We start from the raw sequence: 22,510 nt of genomic DNA, 5'->3' as shown, positions 1-22,510 counted from the left end.
TCCCCTATGTTAGCTATTTGGTTGCTTGCTCTGAGGGATAACGCATAGATGAAACGGTAGGATAAATGCCTGATTTTCCTTTATTAACCAGTTTTCAAAGCCCTACATTGGTTCCCTGAGATACTCCAAAGGAAATCAAAATTTTTATTTTGTAAAGAAACATGATGTAGCTATAGGCTTAAATGTGTCTGATGTTTCAATCCGTGGTAGTCATTATCCTAATGAGCTCTAATTGTCTCAAGCACTTTTAAATTAACGCCCCACTTGTCATGAGACACCTGTGCGTCTCCGTGCAGGACGGTGTCATTCCAGGCTTCGGAAAGGCACCTGGTTTCACTCAGGTCTGCATTCCTCCGTCTCACGAGCAGCCCAACTTCTAAGAAAACAGGCACGTTTCTTGCGTGAACAGGTCTTAGAAGAGGGAAGTATTCTGAAGCTAAGGCTATGTGGTATCAAATTGAAACTACTTTACAAAAGCATACTTGATATTTTTATATTATCCCAAAGAAACATATTCAGCACAGCCGAACGTGTCACAAGTGTGACTTAGCAGACCAGTGAGAAATGTGAAAGATTAATGTTTTTGACTCTTTATGTAACACATGTGATGTCAGTGCATGGAGAACCCATAGGAACAAAGTGAATCCGTGCTCCCCAGCAGGTTCCCTGGAGTCCTGGTCAGGACAGACAACAGGATCTCAACTTTGCATTCACAGGGAGGTCTGGGGAATACCCCCGAAGCTCCGAAGTCATGTGGTAGATGTACACACATTTTCCTGGGGAGAGGGTCCAGAGCTTTTATTAGAATCTCAAATACGCATGCTCTAAGTGTAAGTACAAGTGGACTCGAGTAACCGTCCATCTGGGAGAAGTTTTCAGTCTTGCTGTTGGTCCTGGGGTTTGCCGAGTGCAGAAAAAATGAAAACTTCTCTGGGTCTAGGGAGATTTATTTTTGAGGACATTCCTCCCACCCGAGTTAGACTGCATGGACAAAGGGGTATTACTCTTTCATCAGTGTTGTCTCATGCCAATTTTAAAAAGCCCATTTGGGCCAGGCACAATAACTCACGCCTGTAATCCCAGCACTTTGGGAGGCCAAGGTGGGCTTATCACTTAAGGTCAGGAGTTCAAGACCAGACTGGTCAACATGGTGAAACCCTGTCTCTATTGAAAATACAAAATGAGCCAGGTGTGGTGGCACGCACCAGTAATTTCAGCTGCTTGGGAGGCTGAGGCAGGAGCATCACTTGAACCCAGGAGGTGGGGCTGCAGTGAGCTGAGTTTGCGCCATTGCACTCCAGCTTGGGAAACGAGAGCAAAACTGTCTCCAAAAAAAAAAAAAAATAAAATTAAAGTCCGTTTGAAGGCTGAGATATCATCTACTTTGAACCCCCACGACTCCTAAGTGTATACTTCTACTTCTTAGCCAGTTTCAGCTCTAGGGATAGGCAGGAATTTAAAGTGGGGAGTATGATGAAGACAAACTGTAACATTGCCACTTTAGGTCTTTCTGCCTCCGTCATCAACATTTACAGATGGGGGCCTTAACTAGGCATTTTCTGATGCTTGTACAATTAATTACTAGCATTATAGCCATATATATTTGAAACAAATATCGTGCTGTCTGCATACTGAGAGAAGCATTAAATACAAAGTAGACCCAGCTACCACAAGTCGCTGAACACATCTGATGGGTCAGTTGTGTCCTGACAGATCCCAGGGTGATTTACCCGTGATCCACGGACGGCTAACAGGATGACCCGTTTCCCTTACCACTGTGCGTGCACACATCCTGAGAAGGACCATGAAGTTTAAGAAGATTTGCAGGGCAGAGACTATTCTTTGCTGAAAATATATAAGCACACCCACTGGAGAAAGGTAAAAAGGCAGGGAAATTAGACTCTCTTCAGCTCTCAGAACAGGTTAAGGCAAAAACTAGGAATATGGTGGCTGTATGTTGACTATCAGTTACCCAAAGCGGGCTGGCTAGATGAGTGAATACTCAGTGCTGATACGAGGAATTCACAGCACCGGAATTGCTAGGAGGGATGCTTGCACACAGCCAGTCAGCCCTCTACCCGACGCCCCACAATCTGGACTCAGTAACATGGTGTGTCTGGGGCTGCAGGGGGGATGTTAGGGGTGAGGCCCAGTTACTTTTTTTTTTTTCTTTAAGCACCTCTGGGGACTGTGATGCCCGAAGGGGTTTGAGAACTAATGGGCTAAATCACTGACTGCTCTCAAACATAGGCGCTATTTCTGAAGAATATTCATTTAAATATATTGACTTAGATACTGGATCTTATTTTGACCCTTGAGGGAACCAAAGGAAGATACAGTTTTAAATAAAACATCATTCCATTAACAACAATTGAACTACTACTTGCTTCTTAAATGCCAGGAGCTGATCAAGGTTAACTCTGGAGTAACTATTCTACACAACACCTCTAGAAATGATTAGAAATCTTGCTTTCTGGTGTTGCAGATCACAATCATTGGTGTAATATACACTTTTTAATGTGAATTTCCAAAGACAAGAACCTGAGGTACTTAAATTAAAATCTGAAATTAATCAGGATGCTTTGCCACTACCCTTACTATCCTATCCAGAAAGTAACAGGTGTTCAGTTATCTTCAATACAATTGCTGTGTCTGATTACACCATGTTCTTAAAAGATTTCCTAACACAAGACTTACCTACCTTTCACTGATTCATCAATGAATTTCAAAGGTTTAACTACAATTTCTACTAACTTTTGTGAGGCTTACCATTACCTCCTTTGCCACACCAGCATATTTTGCCAAATGCCCCCAATATAGCCACCAGGCAAGAAACCTTCAGGGTGATTATGTGTGTGCTTTTTTTTTTTAATAGTATCATTCATTTGTACAGAGAAATCATTTGGATGGATCTATTTACAGTCTTTTCTGATTATCATTTCCACTGGCCAAATATATTTCACAGAATAGTCAACACTGACTTGAATTGATCACCATTATAATCGGGTTTTTACTCCTCCTCCCCCCTTTCAAAGATGATATCCCATTTTAACAGAAACATTTTGTAATAAAAGATTCACCAGTCTTTTTCCATCTTATGAATAAATCCACCAAAATTTATCTAATATGGTCAAATTTTTAACACATTTCACTGTTTCTTTTCAAACTCATTATTTGCAGGTATTGCAAACCAAGGCAAATAAGTCCACGTCCCCTCGAGCCTTCTACAACTTACTACATGCCCTCAAGTTGAGCTTCTCCTATCTCCTTTCACACTTGTGAAACGTCTGGCACAACCAGACATTTTACCTGAAGACAAAACTACTCTCTTTTTCTCTCTTTTTCTTTTAGCTCACTACCAATCACCTTCCCTCTTGCTTTTCAGACAACACTAAAACTTTCAACAAAATCTTTGAAGTGGTTTTCTTTCAGTAGTCTAGAATACATCAAGTCATTTTATGGATCTTTACCCTGAAATGCTACACTTTAAAAATGGCAATTTTCTTAATTGGCTCAAACACAGTATGGCTTGGTTTCACTTGGTAAAGTTAATGTGATTAAAAAAATATATACATATACACACACACACATACACACACATTTTTAATCAGGAAGAAAAATACTTTAGAGACATGCCAATCTGAAAAGGCATCAAAGTAAAAAAATAAAAGCAAATGCTAAAAACTACTTTACAATAAAAAAAATTAAATAATCGGCAGGTTAAATGAATGTAAAATGAGGAATGTACAGTGAAAAACAAACTAATATAAAGCATTCCAGTTGATAAAATTAAAAAAATTCCTCAGGCTTATGGTTTGTTTTCCAAGGAAATTATGTTTCAACGTAAAGTTTGAAATACTCCAGACATACATTCCATGTAGGTTCTGGGTGCCAATGTTAAAATTTCAAATTTTGCATGCAAGGCTTATCAAAGAAACACTGGCAGAATTCCAGTATTTGCAAAATTCTAAGTTCTGGTGAATATTGTAAATATTACAATTGGTATCAGAAAGCCATGATGAATCCAGAATTAAGAGAAAACCCATTTCATAAATATTTTGTTTGATTAAAAATACCAGGCTTACATGTTCTAAATAATTCAAGAAAATATCTTTTTTTAAAAAAAGGCAATTTAACAGTAATCTGTATATCTTTAGCTGCCATTAAAAAAAGAAAAAGGAACAACCAAAAACAATGAAAATGTTACAACTGGTATAAGGTAATCCTATAATGCTCCCCTTACAAGAAAACAAAACTGTACACATTTATAAACAAACAGTCTCTCCACCAGTTAACACACAGAGCCTTCTCTACACCAAAGTCTCTTTCCGTTTGCCACCAGACCGGGCTTTGTCCCTCGCTCTTCGGATGCCGGGCTGTGTCTGGTGTGTCTTTAAGCTCTTGCTGTCCTCTGCCATCTCCATGCCAGAGCCACATTTGTAAGTGTTTTCGTCAACTTCTACCTGAGTAACACTGGAAACTGTAGATGCCCTCCTCTGGGCTGGGAGCTTCCTCGCAGAGGGGTGGTTCCCCTCACACTCTTCGTGCAGCTCTGGCAGGCCCTGCAGCTCAGGCGGACTGCCTGCCGACCGGAAGGGGGCAATGGCCGCCCGAATACAGTTGAACCACTGCTGCTTGTGGAATACGTCATTGGCTTGCAGAGTGTGAGACTGGCCTGGAGATGGGTCGTGGAAGCGAATTCTAAAGATATTTTTAGCTGAAAACAAAAAAAAAGAAATCAGGCTAAAAAAAGGTTTATTCCAGACAAAGTGGTCATACAATCTTAACATGACTGTCAATTTATGGCAATTTATTTATGTCAATGTGAATACATAAGCCTATGCATTATTTCTTAGATACACCTGTAAGTGTTTGAGCTGGGAAGGCCTGGACAACTCAATGGGTGTGACAAGTATAGGACAATGGAGCCATTTCATCTCTAGAATTCTTAAAGGCAAAAACTAAATTCACTTCAGTTCTGAGTTTCTATTTCTTTACATTATTTTAAGGCCTGCATTTTACCTTTCTCTGAGTTGCTGAAAGCCCCTCGAAAAGAGCCTCCCATTCTCACATCTCCATCCTGCAGGTCTTCTAGGACCAGCTCCTGGACTGGGATTGGCTGCCGGTAAACCTGGTAAGAGTGCCGTTCGTTCCGTGTGACGGGCCGAGTCAGAACCAAGATGTCTTGAAACAGGAAAATGTAAAGTTTCTGGAGAAATGGGAAACAAACTCTTTCTAAATATGAAACTTGTGTTTTTAAGTGACTGAAATATATTGCTAAAATAACTTGATATTATTAATTTCATCAGATTTATTTTTTGAAGATCTCTCTTACTAAGTGACAAATCTAGTAATCATAAAGATGGTGATTTCAAGGCTATGCATGTTCTATTTGGAAAGTTTTTCCAATCTCAGAATAAAAAAAACATTTCTTACTGGTATGTAATATCAGATTAAGCAGCAGCTAAGTGAATGCTCTGCATCACAAAGACCTATTAGTAGTAGCATTGACTTGAAACACTAGTGTTGTATACCACAGTTTTCTAACACAAAGTAGGGATTACAAATGCAAGCTGGTAAAATACTAATGGTTCTATTTTGTCCCACACAAATTTATAACTATAAATTTTTCCCTCATGAGGGAAAAATCAGAGATGTCAGATTTCAAATTTTTTAAACAAAACTCCAACTTACAAATTGGGTTTTTGAAAATGCATGATGAAACAAAAATACCATTCCATGACTGTACTTAGTTCTAGCAGGTACTTTTATAATTAGCATTTTAAAAATAAATTTGCATTCATTCAATCTGCTTCAGAAATTTGTTATGTAATGCTAAAAACCACTTCCATAAGCATAAGATAAACTCTTAAAAGTTTTTTGAAGGATTTTTTTTATTAAACATTTTGGAACTAATATCGTATTTAGAAAGAAACCCCTGGCCAAACAAGTTGATTTATGCTTCAAAACTAAAAAATAAAGTATTACTGATTCTCCACGGAGACATTTAAGGCATCTTATTTATTCTGTAGTCAAAGAAACCAAATGTTGGCTTTATCAAGCTGGTAATATAAAATTAAAATCGGCAACCTTCTTTTACCATGTCATGACTTTACCCTTACCAGCTTGCTTCATAATGAACGTGTGAAAGTTAAAGGGGCAGAGGGAAGGCCGCTCCGCCGCGGCGGTGAAGTCACCTACATGTCCACTCTTGCTCCGCAGCTCCCCGTGGCACAGCAGCACTTTGCTCGCTTCGATTCTGGGGTCCCTCTGCTTTTCATCCAGGTACTCCAGCTTGTCAATGTAATATTGGCACTCGGATTCACCTTTCTTCAAGTTGATATCAGAGAGGACTCCCTGTATTATCGATATCTGAAAATGATAAATAAAATTGACAGAGCAGCTTCAGTTTATTAACTCATCCTGCTTCCCGCAGGGCAAAAATGTCATATGGAATGGAAGAACTTTAAAGCTTGAAGGGACTCCGGAAATCAGTTAATTCTGTCAGTCTGTTCATTTTATAGATCAAGAAACAGTCCTAGCCAAATTGAGTGATTTGTTCAAAGGTGAAAAGGTGAGATCAGATGAGAATCCTGTCCCTTAAGATATAAAATGTGCGAAGTCCAGCACTCACATCTCCTTATTGCTTAGTGCACAGTGTACTAATGCACTGGGTACTTAAAACAACAAAACAATTCACTGTGCTGATGTGAAGCAGCATCTTCAGAAGACAACGTTCTACAGCAGCCTAATGCATAAACTTAAAAAGGAAAACAATCACTTAAGGGACTACTTACAGCATCCTCCAGAAGCTGAACATCAGGGTGCTCTTTTGGAGTGTGTTTAAGAATTTCTTTCAACAGTAAAGGGTATTTGACTAGGCGACTTCGAGGGATATCTAGGAAACTCCAAAGATCTAGTTTTCGACTGAAGGGAGACTCAAGACATCGCTGGAGGAAGTCTTGGACTCTTGGATCCTGTTTCTTTTGATCAAGAAGAGCTTTGGCTGCCAGCTGGTTACTACAGTAGCCTCTGTAGGCATTCAAGCGCGGCAACTGAAGAGTAACAAAAGAAAAGGTATGATGTGTTCCTGTTACAACTGAGCGCATTAACAAGCCTGCAAACATGAAACACAAAATGTACAGCTATTCTTGAGAGTTTTAACAAGCTGTGGACATTTTCTGGCAGATAATAATGGAAGTTGAATACTATTTTAGCAATCATCAAAATGCTCTTCAAATTTTTGTAATTTGGCTAAATCCAAGTGAAGACTCATGACTTCTACTCCCCTCCAACCTCAGACGCCGGCAGTCTGTGCTCTCAGGACACTTGAGTGTCCTCCATTTGCCACCAGCCCTGAGACTGTTTATGTGCTTGGCTATCCCTTCACTAGGCTATAAAGGCAGAGACTGCCTTTCATCATTGACTCCCAGCGACTCCTCCTCGAACAGTGCCCAGCATCTGGCACGCACTGAAACATACATGAAAGAATGCAACGGATAATCACACATAATGTGGCAATTCTATCCAAGCAGGAACATATTTGCAACACAAATCAACCTATAGCATTAATGAAGTTTTTTGTTTTTTTTTTTTTTAGACAGACTGTAATTTCTTATGTCACTGTAAACTTGTTTAGTTTTAATGCCTTATGTGTTTGTAGAACAGAGTTATGGGATCAAATCAATCTCATATTTATCAGAAACTGCAACATGGCACATCTGTAAGAAACTGTATCTGGGGTCAATAACTCACTACATACCCAGTTCACGAGAATGTGACCAATCTGCTCCACTGTTCCATCGGGCTTGGTTGCTTCTCCTATTCTTGTCAACAAATCTGAAGTGATAAAAAAGCATAAACACCATTAACAGGTTTATTTAAAAAATACGTCAGCATTACATTAGAAGTTTAGACTGAAAAATTACGTGCGTTATTGCTCTTTAGATTTAATGACAATTAAGTTGCACATCTAACCTTCATGCAGAGGTATGTAAGAGTCCAGATCACCAAATATATGCGTGAGTTCCTCTTCTGACATGATGGACAACTTTAACATGGGGTCATGATAGGCCTGTCAGAGGGGAGAAATGTGTCACAGAGAGATCGTGTGAGGAAAACATGAGGGATCTATACTTGGAAACAAAGAGACTTAATTATATAAAAGCTAGCGTGGATTCTGTTTGCTATACATAAAACAAATTAGTATGTATTAATCCCCAAATAAACTCTCTTACTAATACTTGTATTTGAGGCTATGTCTAGACCCCATCTAAAAAAATGTATTCACCAGTAGATATTTTCTATTTTTCTACTTCTAAAGGTTAAGAAAACTATCCTTTAGATTTTGTGAAATTTAATTTTTAAAAACTAGGGCATCTGATAAAAAGTTATTTACTGACCTTTCTTGCAAGTTTGAGATCCTCAATTAAATCCTGTTCACCTCGGGACATTTCATATATTGCCTAAAAACATCCAGCAAACATCAGAGGTCATTCCTTCGAGAAAGGAAAATTATATACAACTGATAATCACATTATTTGATGTTTTGAACGGCACTTAAAAACCAAACTCAGTCTGAAAATTGTAATTCAGAATGGAATCTCAAATAAAAGGTTGCCATATGTTTGGTAATTTTACCCTATTAGAGTTGTTTAATTTGACCATCATCCATCATTAGGTTTTGTTCACCATGTATTAGGAATTGTTGCTCAAACACAAAAATCCAAGTTAATTTTGCCATCGGTATCAATTTGCTGTTCTTTTGGGAAAACACGTATTTAAAAAACAGGTCTTTTTAAAGTGCAGGCCAATAAATACAGTCTTGGTGCTGAGTGCCAGCATACCTCCTGCCGTTTGATTTCTCTGGTGGTGAGCGACTCCTTCATGGTGATGTCTAGCATCTCTGACCACAGTGCACTGCTCCTTCTCTTGGCGGGGGTTGGGACTGTTGACCTGCTAGAAAACTTCTGGGCAGAGGCTGGGGATCTGTGGTCACCACGAAGGGTAAATGACTTAAAAAAGAAAAGGTGAACAAAAGAGAAAATAAGATTAGGAAGAACAGAATTATTCCCATTTTCTTTTTTTTTAAAGTGAAGAAAGACAAAGTTCTGAGAATTTCTCAATGCAGAAAACAGTAATTTATCCAAGTTTCCACCTACCAATCTTAAATATTTATCAGCTAAAATTACGTTTTTGGGAATAAAAACTAGCCAAGACTATGCATTGATATAAGATGCAAATTAATATAACGAGGTTACACATTGTTCTGCAACAATATTCCTTAGTAGTATATTCCAAAAAGAAAACTATGTTTAAGTATAATAATGCAAACCTGTTTGTACAGCTCAAGGAAAACTACAAATTCCAGGCTTCTATAAAGTCCCCTGACTACATGACTCTTCCTTCTCTCTTTTTACCTGTATTGTTTGACCGAAACGTCTGACAGCTCCATTTCTTACAGGAGAGATTAAACTTGCCAGGGAGGTGACACGAGCCAGAGGTCGAACTCTTTTATTGCTTGGCTCCTATAAAAACAAACCAGATGACACTAAATGTATGTTTAGGGGCAATGATTTCATACAAACTTGGACAAAGTAAAGCCCTCTCACAAAACAATTTTTATACATTATAAAATACAGAAACATGAAAATAAGAGTTGTTCTTCATTGTCAAAACAATAAGAACGCTATTGAGTAGCAGTAACTTTTCAAAAAATAATAAGTGCATAAGAAAGGCCAAATATTTCCATTGGGGAAAAATTAAAATTCAAACAAGGAAATTACATCCTAAAATCCAATAGAACTTTTTAGTTTAATGTGGAGAATAACTTTTTTTTTTAAAAAGTCTTATTGTTATGAAAATTTTCGAACATACATGAAAGTGGAGAATGGCATAATGGATCCCATGTGTCTATCAAGCGCCCTCCACAGTGTCTGGTATAACAATTTGTTTCATTTTTGTCCCTACTTAAATATTTTAAAGCAAATCTCAGACATTATACCATTTCATTCTTAACCACTTAACCACTTTCGTTAGAAAATATGACCTTTCAATAAACATGTCTGACACCGGAATGGGCTGAAAAAGAGTGAAGCCAAGGCAGGGAGGAGTTAAAAGAGCACCCAGGCTCTGAAATCTGACTGGGCACAAATCCCGGCTCTACCACTTGCTAGGGCATACTCGGCATCAGTTTTCTCATCTGTAAAATGGGGCTAATACCAGCACTTCTCTTATGAAGTTGTTGTGAAGATTAAATGAATAAAAGGGCTTGAAACAGTGCGGCACATATTAAGTTTGAGCCATTACTAACATATTTTAGGAATATTTCCATTTACTACATAAACACTGAGATTCGTAAATAATTAGATCCACTTACTACATAAACACTGGGATTCATAAATAATTAGATCCTCTCTCAGTAATTTATTAACTTAAAGGAAAGGTATACACAAATTGAGAAGAAATAGTTATGATTCTACATGTTATTGCTTTTAAATAATAATATAGCAAACACATCACTTATTCAAAGATTTTGAAACTTAATAAAAATTGCATTATTCTGATTTTATCGCTAGAAAAATGGAGGCATACCAGTAGGTAACTCACACGGTTACTGAAATGAAGAATGCCAGATCATAAAACTAGCAGGTCTATTCTTTATAATGTCTATGGAGCACAACTATTTGTATTTTGTGCCTCTGACAATTGTGGCATACTTGACAAAATAATTTTGATGAGAATCCAGGAGGATATATAATTTTAAATTATATTAAAATTATCACTGAAAAGTAAGACATCATTTAAAAATAACAGAAGAAGCAACTTTTTCTAAAAATTCTTTGACATGACTAAAGTAATATAAAAAGGAAGGGGTATAGAAAATGAGTAAAAATAATGCCTTTAAACAACTGAAGACTATATTGACCATTTTTGGTTTGGGTAAAAAAAATTTTTTTTTAAAATTAATAATTTAAGAATAAACTGACAGGAAAAGTTAACATTATTTGGAAAGAAATGTAAAAAATTTGAATATCCAAAGAAAGAATTAGACTCATTAAAGCTCCTAAATGTATCAGAAAGGAATGTGAACTACCAAGGAAACTTGGTAATCAAAGAGAATTTAGAAATTTGAAGGCTTTAAGAGGCAGAGTTGTAGATCAACCCCTCATACCAAATAATCAACTCCAAAGTAAAACTTTGAATATAAATGAACTGCAAAAGAAACCTTCGCGATATGTAATAAGATGGCACACGCCGTGCTTCTGAGGACATGTGTGGATGCCTCCCCCACGTACATCTGTGCTGACTGACTGACACACGCGTGTGCAGGGGCCAGCACAGGCATTCCTTTCCATTTAGTAAAGACAGCACAAAGAGTCTCCTGTTGGACTGAAGATAGAATTACCTCACAGAGTCAGAAATGCCGACATTTCACTGGAACAAAGCAGTTGTCAGAAAGTTCTGTTCTGCTTTTTGGGAACAGAGGTTAACTCCTCTTCCTTGTTTCATGCATAACAAATTTGACTTCCCAGAAAATATTTAATTTCAACTTAAAAGTCTTTGCAAAGGTGCTTTTCCCAATGAATATGAATGGAAAATTTAGTTAGCAGGAAATACATTTTTGATATCTATTTTACCACATAAAATCAAATTAACGATAAAAATTTCTTATCTTTATAGGATCAGTTACTGTACAACTACTAACTTCCTGGTAACTCAAAATTATGTGATATTTTAAAACTACAGAATTTAGATTTAGATAAGTGAATGTAAATATATCTAAAGCATACTTCTGAACTGAACATGGGTTTTGTTGATGTGGTCTCTTTAGGGTGGCAGCATACACCAAATACCAAGTGGTACTTGGTGGTTACATATGTTCCACAGTCCTTTAAAAATCCAACTATAATCTCAGTTCTCCACAAAGGAAATGCTACTCTTCAGAGTTTATCAAATCTAAGATGTCTTGGGAAGTATGATGCTTACTCAGGAAATACAGGATGGGAGAGGGAGAGAAAGGAGGAGGGCACTTTGCAAATACTTTTGGGGACTGAATGGTGGTAACTTTCCTGCCTCACTCAAAGGACATATGTGAAGAATGTTTGGCAAATACAAAACAAACTTTTAGTATACATATTTTAAAAGTATGAGCAATTTTAATGACTAAAATAACAAAAAGTGTGACTATGAAATGTAAAGGTGTAATGCTGCTACTAATTTCAGGATACATATACAATTTGAAAACAGACTCATACATGCAACTTCCGTAGAAAGGTGACATGGATTAGGCATTCACAGGCCACCTACAAGATTGGGACAAAAATCTGTGTCTCTCAGAATACAGGTTAGGAACTGGCCCATGTGAGCCGAAACCAAAAGTAGTTTTCTTTAGAGGTCCACATGAACTATCTTAATAATCTTGGTATGACTATTAAAACCTAAATATTTGCAGTCACAAAACAGATTCCTAATACAGTATTTAGATAGGTCAGATGCAGCATCTGGAGGCGATGAAGGGTGAGTGGAATAGGCGCATACTGTCTCACCACCACCAAATGGAAGGCACCCATAGTTCCGCTGCTAGTATTGTTTATTTTTACCTTGGAGTCCTGGAAACATGTTACGGCAAATTCAAGAAGCTTAAAGAACAGATATGGATACTGGAACCATACTTTCCTCAAAAATAAATAAATAAATAAATACATAAAATTTTAAAAAAATCCAAAAATTCATAGGAATAAACAAAGAGTGCCAACAAGCTTTACATGCTCAATGATTTTTCTGTTGCAGGGAACCTTTCACCAGGGCTAAAGTTCACTTGGAGGGAAAAAAAAGTCCAACACCCTCTAACATAAGTTTATGTTGTTAATTTAGGTTAATTTTTAATTAGACTATCTAGGTTAGCTAGGCAGTCACATGCATTATTATAAGCAATCTGCCCACAGATCAGGGTATTAACTAATGTTAGTAATCCACTCGTAGTTAGATTTTATGCCTTAAAAATTTCTGGACATCTATAAACAAAATTGTTGAGAATAATTTAAAGTATTTTTCAGGTTATCCCGCAATAACATGGAAAAATCCTGTTGAGAATTCAGTGTTTTGTAGAAAGGCTTTTTCGTCTAATGATGCCAGTTACAGAACATATTTTAGGAGGGTCTCTTCTATAACCAATCATATCAAGACACTGAATAAAAAAACCAGTATGCGCCTGGGTCTATTCCTGAGTTATAATAGATAAATAATCTTCTCTCCTACTTAGCAAAAACTTTAAAATCAAAAGAAAATAAAAGTTATTTTTAAAAAGATAAAAATAAGTTATGATCACATGGGATGTATTCCTTTTCTAGAAATACTCAAATTATTTAGAGCTGTGTCACTAGATCTAAAACCCTGACAACATTCCTAGTTTTCTTAACTTAGAAATAAAGGTAAGGCAGAAACACAGCTCATGCTTGATAATAAACAAAGGCCAGTTTCTCTGGGCCCAACAGATGATAAGCTGCAGGATTCACACTAGTGACTGTGGATTACTGCTCTACTCAAAGCAAATGCTTATACATTTTGAGAAAACCGAGACACACAGGCAAAGACCAAAACCAAGAAACAAAAACGAAAGCCAAACCACACCAAATAAAAGTGTACCTCCTGAAGACAGCAGCTATTTTAACTACCAAAAGGTGTGTTTATGTGTACACATGACAAGCAACTTTGCTGGGGTATACAATAAGCTTTACATATTTAAAATGCACAGTTAGGTAAGTTTTGACATGTGTACAGAGACGGAAACCACTACCACAATCAAGAGATACACAGTTAACTGAATGCAGGAACACTATTCCTAGCATATAAGTGACAATGTAGTATATATTAAAATATATAGTATAAACAGAATATCACACAACAGTACATCAAGATTACATAAAATGGCATAAAGTAATTTGATTTATATTGGTAAACGTTCATAAAGACTAAAAAAAAAACAATGACTTCAGACAAAGCAAGGAGGGTAAAAATAATGAGTCATTGGTTTAAATATTCTAACATGTCTCTGAAGAAAAAAGTGGCATACAGTGAACTCATCAGATGGAAGAAAAACGCACACCAGGTCAGACTGCACTTCAGGTGCAATTTGTTCACTAGCATTGATTTACAAGAACAGGATTCTTTTCCTCTTGCTCCATTAAGGTAGTTTCTAAGACTCGATGATATAAATTCAAGTTAAAAAAAAAAACAACTATATTAAGCATCGGAAACGTGACAAATGTAACCAGAGTAACACACATTTAAAATCTTTTTCTTTTTGTATAAAAGCTGTGTACAGTCAAGCTGTGCTATGTATAAACTATTTAAACTTAGACCACAGTCCCTAAACACATTTCAAGCTTGCACATAAATCAAGAACACACATTTTAAAAACAAGATCAAAAGTTTAAAATTATACTGTTAATACCTTGTTAAAAATCTTAAAAGCTCTGTGGAGTTAGAAAACATTCCTTTTGCCTCTTAAAAGTCTTACCTCTTGTTCTCTGAAGGACTGGTTATTGACATCTAGGACTCGGATGGTCCTTTTAATAGGTAGGAGACCTCCACTCTCATCATGTGCCACCATGCTTCCCAAGTACTCCCTCAAACCTTTCCAATCAATCCACACCGAGTCAGCGCCCTAGCGACGCTAGGCAGAGGCACACGGGCTTTTCTTCCCAGAGCTCGGCCACCCTCCGCAGCCACGTGCCCATGCCTCTCGCCGCGGTGTAGCAGACGCTTCTGAGAGCCGCAGGCAGCAGGCACGGACCCCAGGGCTCGGGGGCGGGGCCACAGCCAAGCGGGCCCGGGGGGGCGGGGCCCACCACCACGTGACTAGTTAACTGCGAGCAGGGCACACCTAGGCCTCTCAGCTTTCGCCCGGGAGGCGAGTGAAGCTGGCTTCAAGTAGGACAGAAACTTCTCTTCCTGGTTTAAAATGCATTCCAGAAGGAAAACAAATTGTTACATTATCTACTCTAGTGCTTAGTCACAGGGAGACTTTTCCTATAAAACCCTATTGCCTGGGATTTAGTATAGACAACTTGACAACTCAAATAAGGAAATAGAAATTCTTGTTCAATAGGGCTAAATCAATGTATATAATGAAGACAACCCTAATTTTCCAGGAAACCTGCTTTTATCTTACAGAAGTGCAAGCACATTCACAATTATAACATTATCTAAGTCTTTAAATAGTTGCCACCACTTTTTCTTAAGACTAGCAGGGTAAATACAGCAGGTGCACTTCTGTTACGTCTCTTCCAGAAGAAAATCTCCCATGAGGTTACAGGTAAACAGGGCTACTTCAGATTTCAAAATTCAGTATTTCTTAGACTTAGAGGTAGATATTTTTTCTGTATTTTTAAAAAACTTGATCTGTGTACTATTTTATAACAAAAGTGATTTGTTCTATATGTATATAGTATACATAGCATATAATTATGTATATATTATATATGTGTATAATATAACAGGGTCCTTCTCTAAACTGAATTAACTGATCTTGATATAGTCCTAACAGGGTCAAAAGACTGCTTAAAACGTCTTGCATTTTACAGGTGAAGAAATGAGGCTTACAGAGGTGAAGTGACAATAATGACAGTGACCAGTGACAGTCTCCAAATTTCTAGCCTAAATCTTTTCCTCTATGGAGCAACACTACTTTTGTTGGCTTGGCAGGCCTGCTGTGAAGCAGATTTCCTTTTAAACACAAAATTTGTTATTCTATTTGGAATGGTAAAATTTTATACTATAAACTATAATATGATGCTAGTATGTTGGAAAAATATTTCTATTCTTAGGATTTATTAGAATCAGAGAAATTTATTATATAAAAGTCAGTATTCTAAATACTTGGGGAATAAAAAAATAGGCTTCATATCTGCCAAAGAGACCATTGTATAAAGGCGGGCCACTTGAAGAGATAACAGAAGATAGCTTTTGCAAATTCAAAACTAAGGTGTGTAGCTAATAAGTGCTACAGGAATTCCGGAGGAGAAACCACTTCAGGTAGTTTTCTAAGCTAAGACATGGCTGGGAACAATGCCAGGAAGAGGTTTAAGATGTTATATGTCTGTGGGGCCTTGAATGTAATCCTTTTCATAGATTTGAACAAGAGAAAATTTCGAGGAGGATGAGGGAGTGAGCCCACTGTGAGGTCACGGGCTGTGGGTAAAGATGGAACAGATGGCTGTACTCAACAGGTGAGAGAGATAATGAGAGCCATGTTGTAATAAGATATACATGACTGGTGTTTAAGATGGTTGAAAGATGACTGAACACATAATGCAAAAATCACAATTGGGCAATAAGAACTTTGCCTAAAGTAGGAGTAGTGGGGAAAAAGGAAAATGATATATGCAAGAAGTCACAGATGCCTAAAATTTTTTAAATAGGAGGGGTAACTGTTAGTGCAAATCAAGAAATAAGAAGGAACAAGCTTTGAAAGAAAATTCTAAGTTACATTTTAGATATACTGAGTCTGAGGCAGTGGAAGAACATGCAAATGAAAATATTCTGCTGGTAGGTGGAAATGTTGGACAAAAACCTGAAAAAGAGGCTGGAGGCTAGATTTAGACTGGAGAGTCAGATACAGAGATCAAAATCGAAGCTATGGGAGTGAATGAGACGCCTAGGAGAGAAAACTTGGACAAAAAGAACATGGTCCAAGGATCTAACTTTGGAGGAAAGCCAAGGGAAAAAGAATTTTGCAAAAGGAGTAGTTAGAAGGAAAGAAACAAAGCAAAAGCCAAGGGAAGAAAAAAATGTTAATTACAGCAAAGAGGTTAAGGAGGGTAAGAAAAAAGCCACAGATTTAGTGATTACAAGTTTAATGAGAATCTCAAGTGTGCTATTTCAGTGGAGTAAAGATAGAGGCAAATTACAGGGGTTGAAGAGTGAATACAGAAGAATAGTGGGCGCAGACTATTTATAAAGACGAATAATCTATAAAAAGTCATTGCCTAAGGTTTGCAGGAGAGTTGCTACTTCTTGCAGGAAGGACCACCACTGCCCTTCTGTAGCTACGTGTGTTTTATACATGAGATGATGGTAATAATTCATCTTTCTGTCTTATTTTTTAAAGTAATGGAGATTGGCTCTGTTTCATCATCTACTCTCTCTTGTCCAGTCTGCCCTGGGCAGTATGTGTGATGTGGTTGGCCTTAAGAGCGGATGACTGTAGAAGATATTTCCATATAGCATGAAAGCAGAAGCACCTGAGCAATTGTGGACTCCTAATTTTACGAACAGTGATCTGCATACATTCTCAGAGCTAATATGAACAGCCTAGGCTAGACCCCAGCAGTCCAGTTCAGTTAGCTTCATCAGTTAAAATACGGCGTAAGTAAGGCCACACTTTACGGCCACATAGTTTCTAAGGGAATAAAGGATTACGTGCAGTGGGAGTTAGGAAAGAAGCAGCTGGGAGTTCTCCTGGGATTCTTACCCAATGTCTTTCTTGAAACTGTTTTCCCACTTAGTTCCGACAGAAATGAGCCAAGATAATGAGGAGAAGGGGTATCTTTCATTTTCTCCTTCAGCTGGGGACCCAAGAGGCAAAGGTAGAAGTCTTATATGTAGAAACAGAAATAGAAAACAGAAAGGGTATACTGATGACAGCCATGCTCACAAAAGCCCCGGCTCACCAACACTAAAATCTTAGTTTCATTTTGAATGTGCAGGTTTGGGATCTAAATGTAGACAGCATCTAAAAAAGGAATGATGAACATCTGGAAGTTCAACTAGACTCAAGAATCTTGAGCCTTGTCACAATGCTACATAAAATCGGAGGGCTAAACAGGTCCTCTGAGATCATTCACCCATCCTCTTTAGTTTTCTCACAAGGAAACTTAACGGGTGGTGGTGAAAAATAGAAGAAAAATTTAAGGTCTACTTTGTGCTAGAGTTCTATACACGTTATCTTATTTAATCAACTCTATGAAGTACTTACTATCTCAGTTTTAGAGATGGAGGAAACTAGGACTGACCAAGTTTAAGAAACTTGTCCAAAGGTACCTCGTTAATCAGTGGCTTAACAGACCTGACTCTGGTCTGCTCAGCTGTTGTGACACTGTCTGGATTAAGATAACCCATGTAAAACCTTCAGCACATGTTCTGAGACACACTGAGTGCTCAGTATATGTTAGCTGACTTAACAGTAGACTAAGTTTAAAACCAAAGTCTCCTGAGTCCCAGGCTAGTGGCGTTCACTAAATTGCCAATACTTTTATAGAGGAGGAAACCATAAAACCGTTTGAGAGATTAGCTGCCTTATAGCCTTTTTATAACAAGACATGAGGTAGGTAAAAAGATAATAAAATAGTTCCAGTTGTTTAAGTTTAGAAGAGTTTTGTGTTTTTTTTTTGAGATGGAGTTTTGCTCTTGTTGCCCCGGCTGGAGTGCAATGGCATGATCTCAGCTTACCACAACCTCCGCCTCCTGGTTTCAAGCGATTCTCCTGCCTCAGCCTTCGAGTAGCTGGGATTACAGGCATGCGCCACCATGCCTGGCTAATTTCTGTATTTTTAGTAGAGATGGGGTTTCACCATGTTGGTCAGGCTGGTCTTGAACTCCTGACCTCAGGTGATCCACCTGCCTTGGCCTCCCAAAGTGCTGGGATTACAGGCGTGAGCCACCATGTCTGGCCCAGAAGTTTTTTTTCTTTCCTTTTTTTTTTTAAAGACAGAGTCTTGCTCTGTTGTCCAGGCTGGAGTGCTGTGACACAATCCCAGCTCACTGTAACCTCTGCCTCCTGGGTTCAAGTGATTCTCATGCCTCAGCCTCCCGAGTGTGTCACCATGCCTGGCTAATTTTTGTAATGTTAGTAGAGACAGGGTTTCAACATGTTGGCCAGGCTGGTCTCGAACTCCTGGTCACAAGTGATCCAACCTGCCTCAGCCTCCCAAAGTGCTGAAATTACAGGCATGAGCCACCCTGCCTGGCCAACAGCAACTATTTGTATAACTTTCTACAAACGGTATAACTTTCTACAAACGGCATAACTGAGGCACAGATTGGTTAGCATCTTTTGTGCAGAACATCTAGAATTTATAAACTTAACTGAGTTATGTAAAGGTAAAGAGAAAGAGAATGTTTCTCTTATGTATAGAAAAGGAGTATTAGATTACTTACCTGTTCTCCCCCTTTCAAGTGAAAAACTGTTTGGAATTTATAAATAAATTAGAGCTTAGGAATAATCATTAATTTTTTTGGTCTAGGCATTATTATTTACTTTTACCTGGAACAATAACAAGCAATTGGAAATTAGACTAGGGAAGCCATATTACAGGCAAAGAGAAAACAAAATCTAAGCTCTCTGCTGCCCTCTGCATGAGATACGGTGAAATGCAATTGTCAACCTGTTTTTAACTTTGTATTTTTAAGGACATTATATAAATGACTACATAAACAAGTTCTTAATTTGTGGAAAAATATGACCAGTAAAATCTGTATTGTCAGTCTTTGTACAGCCTTCATGCCTTATATTACTAAATTAAACATATATTTTAAAATGATACAAGTATATGAAAAAGATTCCACAATTCACAAGAAATGTTTTAAGAACTTTTTCTAAATATGAGAAAACTACATTCCATTTTAAAACTCTAGAGTTCAAGATTACAAGCATATACTCTGTATCTCACTAAAAATAGGTTAGTTAAAAAAAATTTTAAATCTTACTGAAAAGGAAATATTAATTGAAAAGTGGAACTTTTAAGAAACCAGAGTTCCAAAATATGTAGTAATAACTTAAAAACAAAAAGAGTTACATTTGAACTGGATGAGTATGAAAGAAATTAGTAATGAAGTTATATGTGGATTTGAGTCTCCAAGCTTAGTCCTAAGAATTTGATTTTGGGGGAAAAAAAATCAGTTCAGACCAATTAAGTATTATTAGACACACTTTAAACAAAATAGTCTCATACGCTAGTAAGTTTGGTATTGTCAAAACAATGGTTCTTTTGTGCGATGACAACACAAATAGCCAATCCAATGGGATATCAGCACTGTTAGTGGTGACTTTTTATCTCAGGTAACGAATAACTTCCGGTAAAACGTAAGACCACTTATTCTTCTGTAACAGGAATGGGATTCCTCCCATTTTTCCCTGAACTTCAGTTAAGGCCCCAAACTAAAGACAAAACGATATTGTGTCTTGTGCCCAGCCTCCTGTTTTCTCAGCCCAATTTGACATTGCCATAGCAACTGGCTCCCCACAGGAGTGACCCCACAGTCCCCTGCCTCAGCTGCACTGTGTATCTCTTGCCTTCCACCCTGGGCTTCTTGGATGCTGCTGTGTGGCATGTGCACACGTGTAGCCATGAGTGTGTAAGATGGACACCCGAAAGGCCACTTGTTGACTAATGGAGCACAGGAGCTGCAGGATAAAAGCTCCCCTCTTCAGTCCCTTGAGAGGAGAAGTCTGTGGTGTGTTTTACACAGCTCTTCAGAGGGTTCCAGTGAGATCTACCCCACTGCCCACGGTAGTGACAACTTAATTAGACAGTGCATGGGCCTCCTCTCTTTCACTTCCCCAGCTTGTTTCCTGGGATCATACCTCAAGAAAGACCACCTGTCAATGAGTCCTTGTTTTAGGCTCTGATTTCTGGAGGGAGAACCTAGGCTAAAATATGGACACTGAGATTGGTCCTAGAGATCAGAAACACAGGATGGGACTCTGAAACAGACTCACTCACTAGTAAAATGCTGACAAGGCCTACAGGTATGAATAGGGATGAGACACCGAGTAGTGAGGCAATGCCTTACATAGTAGTGGTGGCAAATGAACAAGAGAGGGGCAGTGGTAATTGTAATGACTGTAGTGTTGGCTGGCTTTGGTTAATTGCTTTAAAAGATTTGAAAAAGCAGCTGAGAGAACTTTCATAATCTTCTCAGCACCATGGTGGGAATAGCTAAGCGGGAGTCCCTGAAATTTCACCCCTTACACCTGGGCCAGGATGGTAAGTCAGAAGCAGTACTGCACACCAGGAGAAAATGCAGAGATTAGCCATCAAAGTTACAGACTGCACAAGTGATGGTCTCACTAGATTCTCATTCCATTTATCTGAGTGCCTCTTACAATAATGAGATGGACTGTGGTAAATGACAGTGAACCACTGTAAACTTAAGTGGTAGTTCTAACCTCAGCTGCTTTGTGCAACATGTCGAGTCTACTGGAGCAGACCAACGAATCATCTAGCATTTGTTACATGGTTATCGTTACTGATCAGGCCTATGTGCTCTTTTCAATCCCCATTAGTAAGAAGGGTCAAAAGTAATTAGCTTTTAGGTGTGCAGGACAGTAGCCTGTGTTTGCTCATGTCCTGAAGCTGTTCACTTTCTGTTTTCTGTCACGAAGTCAGCAAGGACCTGGATATTCCACAGAACATCATACAGGTCCATTATATTAATAACATTATACTAAAAAGACCTGGTGAATAGGAAGTGGAAAGTATTTTGGATATCCCAGTAAATCAAACGCATGCCACAAAAATTCAGGGGTTGCCATGTTGGAAAAGTTTTAATAGATCCAACGACCTGAGGCTTTCTGGGATCTCCCCTGTACAGGAAAGGACAGGTGTTGCACCTTGCATCTCCTAGGCACAGTACTAGCAGGACTCTTCATCTTCTGCAGGGAGTATCTGCTATATTTGGGAATGTTGCTGTGATAGTTTTGAGTAGGTCCCAGAGCAACAGAAGTCTCTGTAGCAGGACCTCCAGGCTCTGGTGCAAACTGCCCTGCTGTTCAGGCCATATGACCTGGTATATCACATCAAGGTTGGGGTATTTATGGTAGACAAAGATGCTGTGTGATGCTCTGGCAAGGCCAGGAAGAGAACTGCAATGCAGAGCCTTAGGGCTCCAGAGCAAAGCTATGCCTTCCACGGCAGAAAATGACTCCGATTTGAAAAGAAGCCCCAGGTGTGGGGCGGACCTAGTTAGAGTGAGGCCCTGGCTACGGACATCATTTAACTGTGCTAGCAGAGGTGCCCAAAACAAACAGGGTCAAATCAACTGAGTCAGAAGGTTGGGAAGTACAGCAGCAATCTGTTATACAAAGGAAATGGTCCATTTGTGATTGGCTTAAGGAAGACCAAAGGGCACCAGTAAATAACATGAATAGATGGCCCAGACTGCCATGTAACCTAGTACATTACACTGGTACTTCTCCTTCAACTCCTCATTTAGGGGTGGAGTAGGTCTCTAAAACCAGTGAGAGAAAAATCGGGCCCTCATTCACACATGAATTAGCTTCATATGTTGCTATGAGCAGACAATGGACCACTACTACACTGCATCCCATTCAGGGGTAATCCTAAAGAGAGTGGCAAAGGAGAACACTTCCAGTGTCAGCAGTGCACTTGGTTGTTCACTGTGTGAAGGGAGAAATGGCGTGACAGACAGACAGACAAAGGCTCCTGGGCAGTGGCAAATGGGGTGGCTGATTGATTGGTCAGGAGCTTGGAAGGAACCCAGAATG

General features: G+C 38.5%; 1 protein-coding gene across 2 annotated transcripts in view; it reads right to left on the bottom strand.

The window, feature by feature from the left end:
- Positions 1-2,847: 2,847 nt before the first annotated feature.
- The window catches only part of NET1 (neuroepithelial cell transforming 1), a 43,301-nt gene continuing 23,638 nt past the window's right edge, over positions 2,848-22,510 (bottom strand). The window contains exons 1-10 of one of the 2 annotated variants that reach the window (XM_015146383.2): positions 14,522-14,771; positions 9,420-9,527; positions 8,847-9,014; positions 8,403-8,465; positions 7,978-8,074; positions 7,763-7,839; positions 6,798-7,055; positions 6,202-6,372; positions 5,023-5,209; positions 2,848-4,717 (exon numbers count right to left, since the gene is read on the bottom strand). In XM_015146383.2, coding sequence (XP_015001869.1) covers positions 4,311-4,717; positions 5,023-5,209; positions 6,202-6,372; positions 6,798-7,055; positions 7,763-7,839; positions 7,978-8,074; positions 8,403-8,465; positions 8,847-9,014; positions 9,420-9,527; positions 14,522-14,614 — 1,629 coding nt within the window. In that variant the 5' untranslated portion in view covers positions 14,615-14,771 and the 3' untranslated portion in view covers positions 2,848-4,310. Of the gene's footprint in view, positions 4,718-5,022; positions 5,210-6,201; positions 6,373-6,797; positions 7,056-7,762; positions 7,840-7,977; positions 8,075-8,402; positions 8,466-8,846; positions 9,015-9,419; positions 9,528-14,521; positions 14,772-22,510 lie in introns of those variants that run through there. The other variant, XM_015146382.2, reaches the window with a different exon arrangement.

This window comes from Macaca mulatta, chromosome 9 (assembly GCF_049350105.2).
Source record: "Macaca mulatta isolate MMU2019108-1 chromosome 9, T2T-MMU8v2.0, whole genome shotgun sequence".
Taxonomy (NCBI): Eukaryota; Metazoa; Chordata; class Mammalia; order Primates; family Cercopithecidae; genus Macaca; species Macaca mulatta.
The sequence above is the reverse complement of the archived record's forward strand: the minus strand, read 5'-3'. Positions and strand labels throughout refer to the sequence as shown.